Here is a 12,792-nt window from a genome sequence, read left to right on the forward strand (position 1 = left end):
TAGTGAAGAAAACCTTTCTCTCCTGCTGTTTTTCTTTTAATGTTTTTCCTGTACTAATTCCAGAGAAGGGGGAAGGGAGAAAGAAAAAAAGGGAAAGAAACATCAATATGCCCCAGCTCAGGGCCTAACCTGCAACCCAGGTGTGTGCCCTCCCTGGGAATTGAACCCGCGACCTTTCTGTTTGCGGGATGACACCCAATCAAACCACACCAGCCAGAGCCCTTTTACTCTTAACAACTAGGCAAATTACAGACCACAGAAGCTGCCTTGCGGGTGCTGATGTTTTAAACACAGAGCTGACAACTTTAAGCTGTTTCCGCAAACTGTGTTACAAGCCCGATCAACTGTGAGCTCTCGAGTAAGCACTGTTTCCTCACACGAGTTCTGAAATACATGAGCCACTGTTACAGCTGACGTGAAGTGTCTCCTTTTAATGAGAAGGCGATATCTGGAACATGTAATCATGGTGAATCAGTAAAAAGTGTTTAAGCTAAAATACGAACCAGTGAAAACGTTTCATTACTTCACACTCAACATCATTCTAGCCAAGACAGCAGCCCTGGTTCACGGAACTGAGTGTTTGCTTTCAAAGATTCTCCAGAAGGTTCTACATTCATTTGATCAAATCAATGAAATTCCTATCCTCATGAGAGATAATTATGCATTGTAACTTCTTTAACAATGTATCTCATCTTAAAACTCGAGCCCAGTTAGTAAACAAACAGTCACTGGGCTTCTTTCTGAAGGAACCTCTGCGTGGCTTCAAAACTGGACCAGGCCCTTGGAGTGAGGGGAGAAAGTTTCCTTGGTCAAGCACTTGCCAAGTGCTGGCACCTGTGCGAGACACTGCCCCTGCGCCCACCTCCCACGGTCGGAATGATCGTCTTCCTCTTTCACACGAGCAATTAATGATTTGCCTGAAACAGCAGTCATCTCCCCCAAGGACGCAAAACTAGAAGGAGAATTGGGACGCCAGGTCTGACGAACACCCTCCACACCTCACTGTCATCATGTACAGAACCAAAACAACATGGGCACTGGTAGGCGATTCGACGAGGGAAATTTCCAGAAGCATTCTGAATACCTGCAGTATTACAGGACTAAGTACATTGTCCTCTCAGATAACAGGTTTGAAGGAATGGAGACCAAACTGATTCACTAACCACAGTATCACAACTCAATTCTCCAACACATGGCCTTGTCACGCCCTGCCACACAGGAATGCTTTCTTTCCTTCGCTATATATTAGGGGGCTGGTGGAGCTCGTAGGGTCCTCGTGGATATTAAGACTAAGCTCGGTGTGGTTATATAGCTTGTTCAAGGCCACTGGAAAAGAGAGCGGTCATTCCTCTGGGCCCAGCCCGCAGTTTCTGTTGACCTGATGCTGGGACAGGGCTGCGGGTCATTTTGTAGGAAGTCCGCCTGCTATATTCCTACCCTGACGCTTTTTACACTCTGCTACACCAAGACAAGCGGAGGATCAACAGTGAACGCACAGCTTTCAATCAAGCTTAAGAAACAGTTCCAGAAAGTAAGTCCGGAGCCTGTGACACACAGAGTGAAAGTGGAACTTACATCCAGGGCATCCTGAGTTTCTTGTTTCGAAGGAGTGAACGCACAGCTTTCAATCAAGCTTAAGAAACAGTTCCAGAAAGTAAGTCCGGAGCCTGTGACACACAGAGTGAAAGTGGAACTTACATCCAGGGCATCCTGAGTTTCTTGTTTCGAAGGATTCGTCTGATGCAGCCGTTCATAAATGACAGTGTCAGCACCTTTACAATACAGCCTGATACTGCCTTCTGGGGTTTTCACTAGTAGCAAGGGAAGGAAAAGCAAATAGTAAAGTTAGGTTTGGTTTCTTAAGAGAAAGCTACCTTGGTAAAGTTAATTTGAAGTATCACTGTGCTAATAATTCACTATTAGTTTAAAATCGTCAGTGCAACTAAAATTGTTGCTCTCAACAAAGTGGCTAAACCACATACAGAATGTGCTAGTGAAATAAGTACAAAAAGATTCCTTTGGTCACTCAGTTTTCCATATCCTTACTTATTCATTCAGCAAATGCTTAGTGACGCCCTACTGTGCTCCATGTGCTGGGCTAGTTTCTTCCATAGAAGCTTCTTTGTCCACACCAACCAATAGGACTCTCTTACCTGTAAACTCTCACTGGCTTTCACACTCAAACCATAACATGACTCCTCGTGACCATTTTTTTAAGGATTTTTTAAAATCTCTGCAGTAATTTAACTGTGGTATGTGCCTCACAATTAGCTAGGTTTTCAGTTCTCAAAGGTGGATGCCAGGCACGTGAATCAGCCCAGATCAGTGCTAGGCACAGAGAAAACACTCAGCGACATGTGCCTAGTCAGATTTCAGTAGATGATCAAACCTGCATCTTTTATTGGTTAAAATCCAGTCTCATATGGAGAAATCTTGTGGACACCACCTAACTGAGTGATCAAAAGCCGGCATCACTGATAATTATGGGCCTTCTGATACGATATGCTGGGGAAGACGCAGCATCACCCATATTCCATGCTGCCAACAAGGATGCAATGTGATCGTGAGGGAACGTCGGGGAAATCAAACTGAGGGACTGTCTACAAATAACGAGCCTGGGCTTTTCAAGAATGCCACTGCATGAAAGATCAAAAGGAAGGTCGAGGAACTGTTGTAGATTAAAGGGAACCACAGTAACAATCGCCTAATGTGGTATGTGATTTCGGGTTGGATCCTGAATACAGAAGACAGACGAAAGACAGGAAGGAAGGAAGACAGGAAGGAAGGAAGGAAGGAAGGCAGGCAGGAAGGAAGGAAGGAAGGAAGGAAGGCAGGCAGGAAGGAGGAGGGAGGTTAGCGAGGGAGGGAGACGGGCATGAGAGGGTGATGGGGTGAGGAAGGAAGAAAATTTCTGGTAAAATTAGAAAACATCTCATAGATTAGATTAAAATATGGTCTTACATTAAATTTTCTGATTCTGATCACTCTGTGTATGTGTGAGTGACTGTTCTTGTTCTTAGGAAATACCTACACAAGTATTTAAAGGACAAGGCATTAGATCTGCTTTTTGCTTTCAAATGGTTCAGAAAACAAGAACCACTATATAAAGAAAATGACAGGGAATACGTGGCCAATGCTAACAGTTGGTGAATATGGAAGCGCATATAGGGGTTCTTTAAATCATTCTTGCAATTTCCCTGTAAATCTGAAGCTATTTCAAATTGTGCCCTTAAAAAGATTCGACATTAGGAAGCAATCAGCATTTCCATCTGATGGCCTATCATAACGTGCCGGGACTGGACGCATGATTCTGGTTCCTGAGCACATCCTTGCTCTCCTCAGATCCCCTCTCCCTCTGACTTCTTCCTTCCCTGCCCTGCAGTGTAGCCTGGAGGCATCTGGCAGGGCTCAGCAGTGAAAGCGCACACTGGCCATGCTGCGAGCCGTCCAGCTGCCACTCTGAGCACGACGCACCTGCCACCCCAGAATCAGCAGCTGCCTGCCTGTGTCACTGAAGAACGTCAGCATTTGCAGGATTCTGATACACTGCTGCGTTGTCTTTTGGGCAATGGACATCGGCAGGATGAAAGGAAAACTGGCTTCAGCAAGACCGTGGAAATCTTCCAGGAGCCAAGCAGCTCATTCATTGGCTGCTTCATCCTGGTGCCTGCCCTAAAGAAAATGTGTGACAGGCGGCATCTAAATGAGAGACTCACAGACATCCTCTTGAGGGAGACCTACCAATTATAGACATCCGCTTCCGGTCACTGTTGAAGTCTAAGATGGCAAGAACGTTGTAGGTCTTCTCGGTGCCCAGCTCACTGATGGTGATGGTGTTCTGGGTCCGGGCCAGGAAGGCAAAGCCAAAGTTCCTGGCAGCGTTCACCAGAGCGCCCTCATCAGGAGAGGCCGCCTGGTAGTTGAGCTGACCTAGCCGAGGAGGAGGGGAGAAAAGCGGATAAGTGTGAGGACAACCAGAGCTCCCCACCAAGGAGCAGGTGGGGGGAGCACGTGCTACAAGGCCCCAAACTCCCCAGGAAAGGAGTGTGCCAACATTAACATTTTACTTTAAAGTTTTGTTTCTAATTATAAATGCTAATGTGAATTAGACCTTTAAAAATTGGCCAAGGATAGGAAAAATAGCCCTGTAATCCCACCTGAATTAGAGAGAAAAAACACACTGACATTTTGTTACAATTCTTTCTGGTCCTTTTGAAAAAGCCTATTTCTGTATTAGTTCCTATCACTCTGAATATGCATATTTTAGCATTATATTTGAGTATGTTGCCATAGTCATTCTAAATTAGTCTTTCTAATGAAAAGTAACATGTCACTATTTCCTTATTTAAGGCACTTTCCTTCCAAAATGTCTGGTTTTCAACAATCACATTGTATACAGAAGTTTTTCTGGCTGTATTTTCTACTATACTAGAGAATATTATACCTGGGAAGCCTACTGGTGTGTATTACTCATTTGTTTTCCAAAAGGGCTGTCCCAGTTTATCTTCCCCCTTGAAGTGTGTACTTACTCACCTTAGCTATATTCTCATATTAAAAAAAAAAAAAACACAATTTGCCAATCTTTTAAAACTGATAAGAACAGATATTACACTTGATCTTAGCCAAAAGTCCAAGAATCGATGCTGATCTTTTTAATGTCTTTATGTTTTAAAAGTTAAATAATAGAAAACTGTTGTATCATCCCAACACACTTCAGCAACAGAAATCACGCCCCCCCCCCCCCCCCCCCCCCCCGTTGTGTGAAAGTGGCCAGGCCTGCCAGTGTGTCCCCTATGGTTCCAGTCACACAGACCACATGACTGACCACTCGAACCCGTGCCACTCAGGCTGGGGACAGAAGGTGCCCTTGGAGGGGCAATGACTGGAAGGGAACACAAAAGGGACTTCTAGGGGATTGATAATGTTCTGTTTTTAAAAATCTGGGTACTCAGGACAGAAGAGTATTCAGTTTGTGAAAGTTCATTGAGTTTATATATGTTTGTCTTTATACATGCTGAATTTAGTAAAAGATTTTAAAAAAACTTGCCTATACAAGATTTTCTATTTTTGTACTCTATTTTTTTGCCTTTTAAAATTGAATTTATTGGGGTGACACTGGTTAATAAAATATAGGTTTCAGGGGTGAAATTCTATAATACATCATCTGTATGTTGTATTGCGTGTTCACCACCCCAAGTCACGTCTCCTTCCATCACCATTTAACCCTCCTTTACCCTCTTCTACCTCCTTCACCCCCTATTTTTCTACCGTGGTCCTTCTGCCTCCACGCAGACAAAAGAGCATTTCCGTGGTCAGATGGATTTTACAGAGAAAGGCCCTCAGTTGTCCACCGTGGGCGGAGCAGGGCGTGAGCCCTGGACCCACCGCCAGCCCACGCAGAGGGAGGGTGCTCTGAGGTGAGGGGCTGGAGGTACCGCTGAACACCTCTCCCTCCCTCCTTCACACACCTGCACGAGGACTCGCTCTACTGAAGCCAGGATTAATCCCATCCCAATTAGTAATTCAAGCTGATACTTTAGGTTCTCTGCCTTGCTGTGTGCTCACCCAGAAAGTCACACAGCAGGAGTGACGCATGCCACTTACTAAATCCAGCTATTTTCTACAAACATGCATACACGCCAGAGGGCAAAATATTTAACCAGAGCTAAACAAGCCACGGAGAGAACTCGGCAACGGCCCCGCCCCTTCATCAAGCTCAGCTGGCAGGGAGATACCTGCATTGCATCATACGGATGACAAACTTATTTCCAACAGAGGGGAGAAACAAAATGACAAAAGGTGGTCAAGTTCCCAGGTGTAAGAGTCATATCTGGAGCAAATACTGATATTTCTATCATTAAAAGAAAACCCTTCCCTCTTGTTCTGGTAATGGAACCACAGAATTACTAAGAGATGGGAGGAACTTCAGAGACCTGGTCCAAACTCCAACTTTCTGTTTGCAGGAAGAAACATGGACTGAAAACTGACCCTCTAAAACCATTTCTAAAAACTATTTACTGCACACTCAGAGGCAACCGGAAATAAATCTGTGGGTCAGGAAACTGGTGGAAATAGAAAAGACGTTCTCACCACTTCTCTTTATACCAACTTCATAGCTTCCTCCGGTTGATAAGAGCCCTCCCAGCCTTCCAGTCCCTGGGCTGGAAACCAGTTACTTTTAGAGGTCTCTTTCCCCTCCATCGTCTCACTCCCTTCAAACCACTTGCCAAATGCCCCCCACATTCAGGGCTTTCTCATCCTCCCCAAAGACCCTCCTCTAACCCAGGTCCTCAACTTCAGCATCAACATCCTCTGTCTCTCCAGCCAACCTGTGAAAACACAGCTCTCCAGTCACAGTGCATCCCAACTTAAAGACCTGCAAGGACAGACAAGGCCTCCAATTCTTTCACACTCTGCTCTCACTTGGCATCTGTGGGAGGCAGGAGCCTGATATGGCCCCAGGTTCCCACCCTCCTGCCGTACACACACCTTCTTCCAGTTATTCAAGGGAGCACTAATCTAGGTACCACCAGGAAGGGATTTTGCAGGTGTAATTAAGATCAAATCAGTTGACTTTACGATAGGAAGATTATCTGGGTGTTCCCACCCTAATGAGGTCAGCGATTAAAAGTGACAGGGCTCTTTCTAGTGGTAGAGATTCGAAGTATTGAGGGGTTGGAGGGAAGGGAGATTCTCCCCTGCTGGCTCTGAAGATGGGGAGAAGGAAGCATCTAGGAGCAGAGAGCAGCCCCAGTGGACCGCCAGCAAGGAAATGGAGACCTCAGTCCTGCAACCACAGGAACCGAGTTCTATCCCAACCTCACCTCTTTGAACCCCCTGCACCTGGAAATCCCACTTGTCTCATTCTCTGTGACTAGAGCATTCATCTCGCACAAACTGTGCAAGGAAGGATTCCTCAGGATGAAAAGCTCTCTGCCTGAGCAGATAGTGGGACCAAGAGCTGCACAATGTGAGGGGGGAAGAGACTTTGAACCCCGACGCCCTTCCTGCAACACAGAGGAAGCTGGTGCTCACAGACCCTGGTCTGTACTATGTGTTATGACAGGAACCCAAACTGGGGAGGCCCCCCTCCCCCAGGGTCCAGGACTCCTCCCATAATGTCCGGAGGGGGGGGAGAAGGAGAAAATAGAGACCTTACTGTGTGTAAGATTAACACAAAGTTGCCTAAATTGGCTGGCTAGCTCTGAAAATGACACTACCACACACTAACAACAACAAAGTGGAATAATTTTACTATGAGTCAAAACCTAAGAGAACCAAGTTGCTTAAAAATATCAGACTTGAACCCTGGCTGGTGTAGCTCAGTGGACTGAGCGCAGGCCTGCGAATCAGAGGATCGCGGTTCAATTCCCAGTCAGAGCACATGCCTGGGTTGCAGGCCAGTTCCCGGCAAGGGATGCACAAGAGGTAACCATATATAAGGTACCATACATTGATATTTCTGTCCCTCTCTTCTTCCCTTCCCATCTAAAGATAAATAAATAAAAACATAAAAATGATAAGAGTAAAAAAAATCAGACTTGACCCTTACTCTGAGTAAAATGTGCTTGGCTAGTCAGACTTTGACCTGCACGCCTGTCATTCATGACCTGTTGTCATCCGTTGCTATCTGCCCCACCTTGCCTGGTAATAGCCCCTTTCATGAAGCTGCCCCAAGTTCAAAGCTACTGTCAGCAGCTCGCTTTGTTGCCCTATAAGAGTCATCCTTGGAGAATAGGTTCCTTTGAAACTTGCTGAAAGATATCACATAGAGACTCTTCACATTTAGTTTTCAGGCACATTCCTTCTCTGGGGTTTTAGTACCAGCTATGTGTGAAGCCTCAGGATCAGAGAACAGAAAGCCACTTTCATAGGCTGTGTGGATGAAAGGGGAGACTGGACAGACAGGCAGACTGCGCTTCCTAACAGTTACGCCAGTAGGGTTCCTTCCACTCTTTCTGTGATGTCCACATCTCTCTACATAATCTATCACATGTTCACATGTGAGAAAATGACTAGCTTTCATAGACACTGGACAATCTTGCTGTAACAGAGCGGGCACCCGCTGCATTGCAGAATTCTACAAAGGATTTACAACTTATTCTTGATATTACAGTTTTATATTTGTACCTCTTTTTTTCTGGCAGTGAAAATCTTGGGTCCTGACTATTTCTAATACCAGTATTACTATCAGCAATAAACTTACCTAAATTTTAAGTAAGTAAAATTTTAAGATTTCCTTGCAGTAATTTTTGTTCTTAGAATAGATCCCATTAAAGATGTACAGATGGAGTATTACATTCAACATTTACTTGGAATAATTATTTTCTGGGTATGGATCCTACCAATATGAAATAAAAATAGGCTTTTTAACTGTGGGCATTAAAAATGTAAATACAAACAAGTGTTAAGAAATTGTGCTTAGACTCTCAGAGACATTTTTACTGTTTTTATAATGATATTTGCAACAATTTTGTATGTAAATACCTTTAAGTATACTTTTGAATTCTTAATGTAGACAGAAAAGCTGTTGCTTCTTCAATTCATGGCATAAAAGCAAAAATTGGCCTCAGATTAAACAAAATATTTGGGGGGAACACAGGATACTTTTATTCTTTTGTTACTACAATAGTAACATATAATCATCACAGAGTAGTAAAATACTACAGGAAATAAAAGTAAAAAAAAATAGAAAAGAAGAATTCTGCAAAGGGGCCTACAAGTCAGATTTCCTCGTTGCCACACAAATGCACATTAACTGTGCTCCTTCAAATGAAAAACCAGCACCTTAAGGAGGCCTTGACTCTGGCTGGTATTATATTTCAAACCCTAAACATATCTGAATCTAGAAAAGGAAGTTCATCTCTGAAATTATCTGTGGAGAAGACCGTCCAAGGTTAAAGTCCACTTCTGGCCCAGATAAGGTTTGGCGCTTCATTCTCAATACACCATATAAGTAATACTACAGTTGGGAGGATTTTGACTCTTCTGTCATAATTGAAGAGTCAACCATTTCTTTCAGAGATACGATTTCACTTACAAAGTGATAACTACATCTGGAACTATGGAGGGTTGGCCAACAGTCAGAGGTCAGGGCCTCATTCCAGGCTTTGCTCCTTGATCTACCATCCTGGTAGTAGGTGCCCACAGGTGTTCACTGCTTGGGCATAAGTGAGGCACACCTGTCACACACGTTACTGTACTTTATATGCATTTGAGTCTCCAAAGCATGAGTTACTTATAAACTAAGAAATTGGTCTCCAATGTCCGAGGAGCAAGAGAAACGCTCACCATCAATTTTGTCCACCATGACGGTGTGGCAGATGGCAAGCAGGAAGAAGAACTGCCGTACTTCCGGCTCCTTCCCCGACTGGATTTGCTCGATGAGGTAATGGTCGTAAAATACAAATTTCCCATCAGCGTGCACATTCCAGCTAAAATCAACTGGCTAAAAGAAGAAGTGAAAAGGAAAATGTGACTAAGAAAGAATCTGGGCTTAACAAATGAGACGAACTTATCTTTGAAGCTAAGTTTTGTGCAAAATCACTGTAGGATTTTAACACATTCTGAAGGTCGAGAGGCTCATATCTGCCTTTTAGATACCTTGTTGTGGGTTGGAACTATGTCTCCACAAAAGATATGTTGAAGTCCTAACCCCTGCAACGTGGGAATGACCTTAATTGGAAATAAGGTCTTTATGGATGTAATCAAGTTAAAGTGAGGTTACGTTGGGTTTTCGTGGGCCGTAACCCAACAACTGCTATCTTTCTAAAGATGGAAATTTGGACGCACACAGGGAGAGCACCATGTGATGACAGGCAGACATCTGAGTGTTGCATCTGCAAGCCAAGGAACACCAAGGATTGAAGGCCACCGCCAGAAGATGGAAGAGGCAAGGAAGGATCTGCCCCTTAGAGCCTGCAGAAGGAATGTGGCCTGCTGGCCCTTGATGCCAGACTTCTGGCCTCCAGAGCTGTGTAAGAACACATTGCTGCTGTTTGAAGCTACCCATCTTGTGGGAATTTGTTACGGCAGCCCTAGGAGACTAATATGCACCCTCAATGATTCCTTCAGTTAGATGACTCACCTCTATTTTGCTATGATTGTGTTGAGAAGCATCCCGATGGTCTCCTGAAAAACAAACAGGACCAAACAAACTGAGCCGCCACCTGCGTCCAGAGGCCCTTCCTCACCTTGCTTTGGGTCTGTGTCGGTGGGGTTCTACGGGTCTCACAGCCTGTTTCTGGAAAGCCCCTGAGTCAAGAATGTTTTTTACTTATATTTTTCAAGAATTGTAACAAACAAACAAATGAAATAGAACAAAGAAGAATATTTGGTATAGTCTGCATGTATTTCCCATCTGTCTCTTTACAGAAAAAGTTCGATGACTCCTGGTTTAGAAGTTCCCTCTACAGCACAGTGTCCTCTGCGCCAGGTCACGTCCTTTGAAGCTCTTTACCTCCCCCAGCTCAGCAGGCACTGTCACCATGCACATGAGAACCATGTCCTTAGCCGTCCAGAGTCCCACCTTCCTCATGGATGTTTGTTACGTGAAAACACATTCACAGCATAAAGTTTTCCACAAGTGGAATGAATACGGTGTTCTTACAGCTTTTTTAAACATTGTATTAAGGCCCTGGCTGGTGTAGCTCAGTGGATTGAGCACAGGCCTGTGAACCACATGATCGTGGTTCGATTCCCAGTCAGGGCACATGCCTGGGTTGCAGGCCAGTTCCCAGGAGGGGACTCATGAGAGGCAAACATACACTGATATTTCTCTCCTTCTCTCCTTCCCTTCCTTCTAAAGATAAATAAATAAAAGTTAAAAATTAAATGAAAAAGTTGTATTAAATAAAAATTAGGGCACTCTAACCAGAAACAGTATAAGCCTTGATATTTTTATAAATATGCAGCAGGTTTCAAAATATTAGAATAAAAATCAAAAAATAATTGTGGCAAAACGTACATAATATAAAATGTACTGTATTGACCATCGTTGACTGCACAGGTCAATGGCATTAACTGGTAATCACTGTTGCGGACCACCACCCCCACCCACTGCACAGTTCCTCGTCTGGTAAAACCGACACTCATTAAACCGCTCCCCTCCCACCCACCTCCCAGCTCTGGCAACCACCATTCCCCTCTGTGTCTCTAGCAATTTGACTACTCTAGACACCTTGTACAAGGGGAATCATACAGTATTTGCTCTTTTGTGTCTGGCTTATTTCACTTAGCATAATGTCCCCAAGGTTCAGCCACGTGGTAGCATGTGTCAGCATTTCCTTCCTTTTTAGAACTAAATAATATTCCATTGTGTATACAGAGCCCACTGTTTTATCTTTTCACCCACTGACTGACACTTGGGTTAATTCCACACTTGAGCCGTTGTGAATAACACTCGTAGGAACATCGGTGTGCAAATACCTCTCTGAATCCGTCCCTGCTTTCGGCTCTTTGGGGTACATACCCAGAAGTGGGGCTACTGGACCACATGCTAGTACTAAGTTTAAGTTTTTGTGGACTGCGTGCTTACTTCCGACTGCTGACCTCTCCCGTCACATGCGCCCAATGCCACCAGGGATACAACTTCAGCACTCATCCAGGATGACCCATGGGCCCTGCACCTGCAGTTCCGGGAAGGCAGGCTCTGGGCACCCATGCCCAGGGGCTCGGTAACGGCTTCCACTCACCGTAGATCTGCCCGTTGATGCAGCACTTTTTAAAGGTCATGATATTTTGTGTGAGCGTCCCGGTCTTATCAGAGAAAATGTAGTGGATCTGCCCCAGCTGCTCATTCAGCGTGGTGGTCCTCGCCTTTGCGGGCGTGTCCTTCTCAGGGTAGTACATCTGCAGGTCCCAGTTTATGAAGTAGCTCTGTCCAAGACGGATCACCTCCACACTAGGAAGACAAAGGATTACTTCCAGTAAAGTTCTCAGACACGAGTGGTACATCGTGGATTTTACTGTCAAGTGTTCCTGCAGGAGGGAGCTGCTTATCTACAATGACAAAAGGCAGCCACTGGCCCAGGTGCCCAGCCTCTGAGTTCTCCTGACCAAACACACCTTTCTCCAGGTGTAGGCTCAAAGCACTCTTCTCATTTCCACTCACTCTGAGCACATCCAGCCACGGCCACAGTGCCCCATGGTCAAACACAGCCCAGTGGGACGGGTGACATGGTGGCAAGCAGAGTTTGCCAGTCTCACCCTCTTTTCTCTCATCCCCCACTGCACTTGGGCACAACTGGAACGGCCATGTTCACCTTTGCCCAAATTGTAGGGCAAGTCCACTAGGGTGTAGACCTCTGTGTATACTCAAGCAGGGGAAAGAGCTTTTGGTAAATAACCCCTAAACTGTGATTCCACACTGTGAAAAAAAGCATAGTTTTCCCCTAAATTCTTATAGGGTTATAGAATGTCCAAAATAAGATAATACTAAGAGGACTATCTCAATTCTAAAACTGTAATAAGGAATGTCTCAGCTATAAGGAAACTGTTAACGCATCCAGCAATTGTTAAGTGGGCAAAGGATGTCTTCTAACAAGTGAAACAGATGGAAAGGTAAGTCTCTCCTTCCCTCCTCCCATATATGTTTCCTGAGTGTCCGCTATGAGCCAGACACCATTCTAGGTACAAGGGACACATCAGTAAATAAAACGGACAAAATCCCTACTATCAGGGAGGAGGTTACCTTCTAATGGAATCAGATAAAGTAAATAAATGAGAAAACATACATTACGTGGTGAAATTTCTCTGCAGAAAATCAAAGCAGGGTAAAGGGAGATGGATACC

The 12,792-nt window shown here is 44.6% G+C and overlaps 1 protein-coding gene and 1 pseudogene across 2 annotated transcripts in view; both read right to left on the bottom strand.

Annotated features, from left to right (window-relative positions):
- ATP8B1 (ATPase phospholipid transporting 8B1) overlaps nucleotides 1-12,792 on the bottom strand; it is a 112,903-nt gene that overhangs the window by 19,134 nt on the left and 80,977 nt on the right. For both annotated transcript variants that reach the window (XM_037034919.1, XM_037034927.1), the window contains exons 13-17: nucleotides 11,694-11,902; nucleotides 10,088-10,131; nucleotides 9,292-9,448; nucleotides 3,742-3,930; nucleotides 1,699-1,811 (exon numbers count right to left, since the gene is read on the bottom strand). In XM_037034919.1, coding sequence (XP_036890814.1) covers nucleotides 1,699-1,811; nucleotides 3,742-3,930; nucleotides 9,292-9,448; nucleotides 10,088-10,131; nucleotides 11,694-11,902 — 712 coding nt within the window. The remainder of the gene's footprint in view (nucleotides 1-1,698; nucleotides 1,812-3,741; nucleotides 3,931-9,291; nucleotides 9,449-10,087; nucleotides 10,132-11,693; nucleotides 11,903-12,792) is intronic.
- Nucleotides 4,486-4,642, bottom strand: LOC118980581 (uncharacterized; annotated as a pseudogene).

This window comes from Sturnira hondurensis, unplaced genomic scaffold (assembly GCF_014824575.4).
Source record: "Sturnira hondurensis isolate 20B ecotype Veracruz unplaced genomic scaffold, ASM1482457v3 Scaffold0001872, whole genome shotgun sequence".
Taxonomy (NCBI): Eukaryota; Metazoa; Chordata; class Mammalia; order Chiroptera; family Phyllostomidae; genus Sturnira; species Sturnira hondurensis.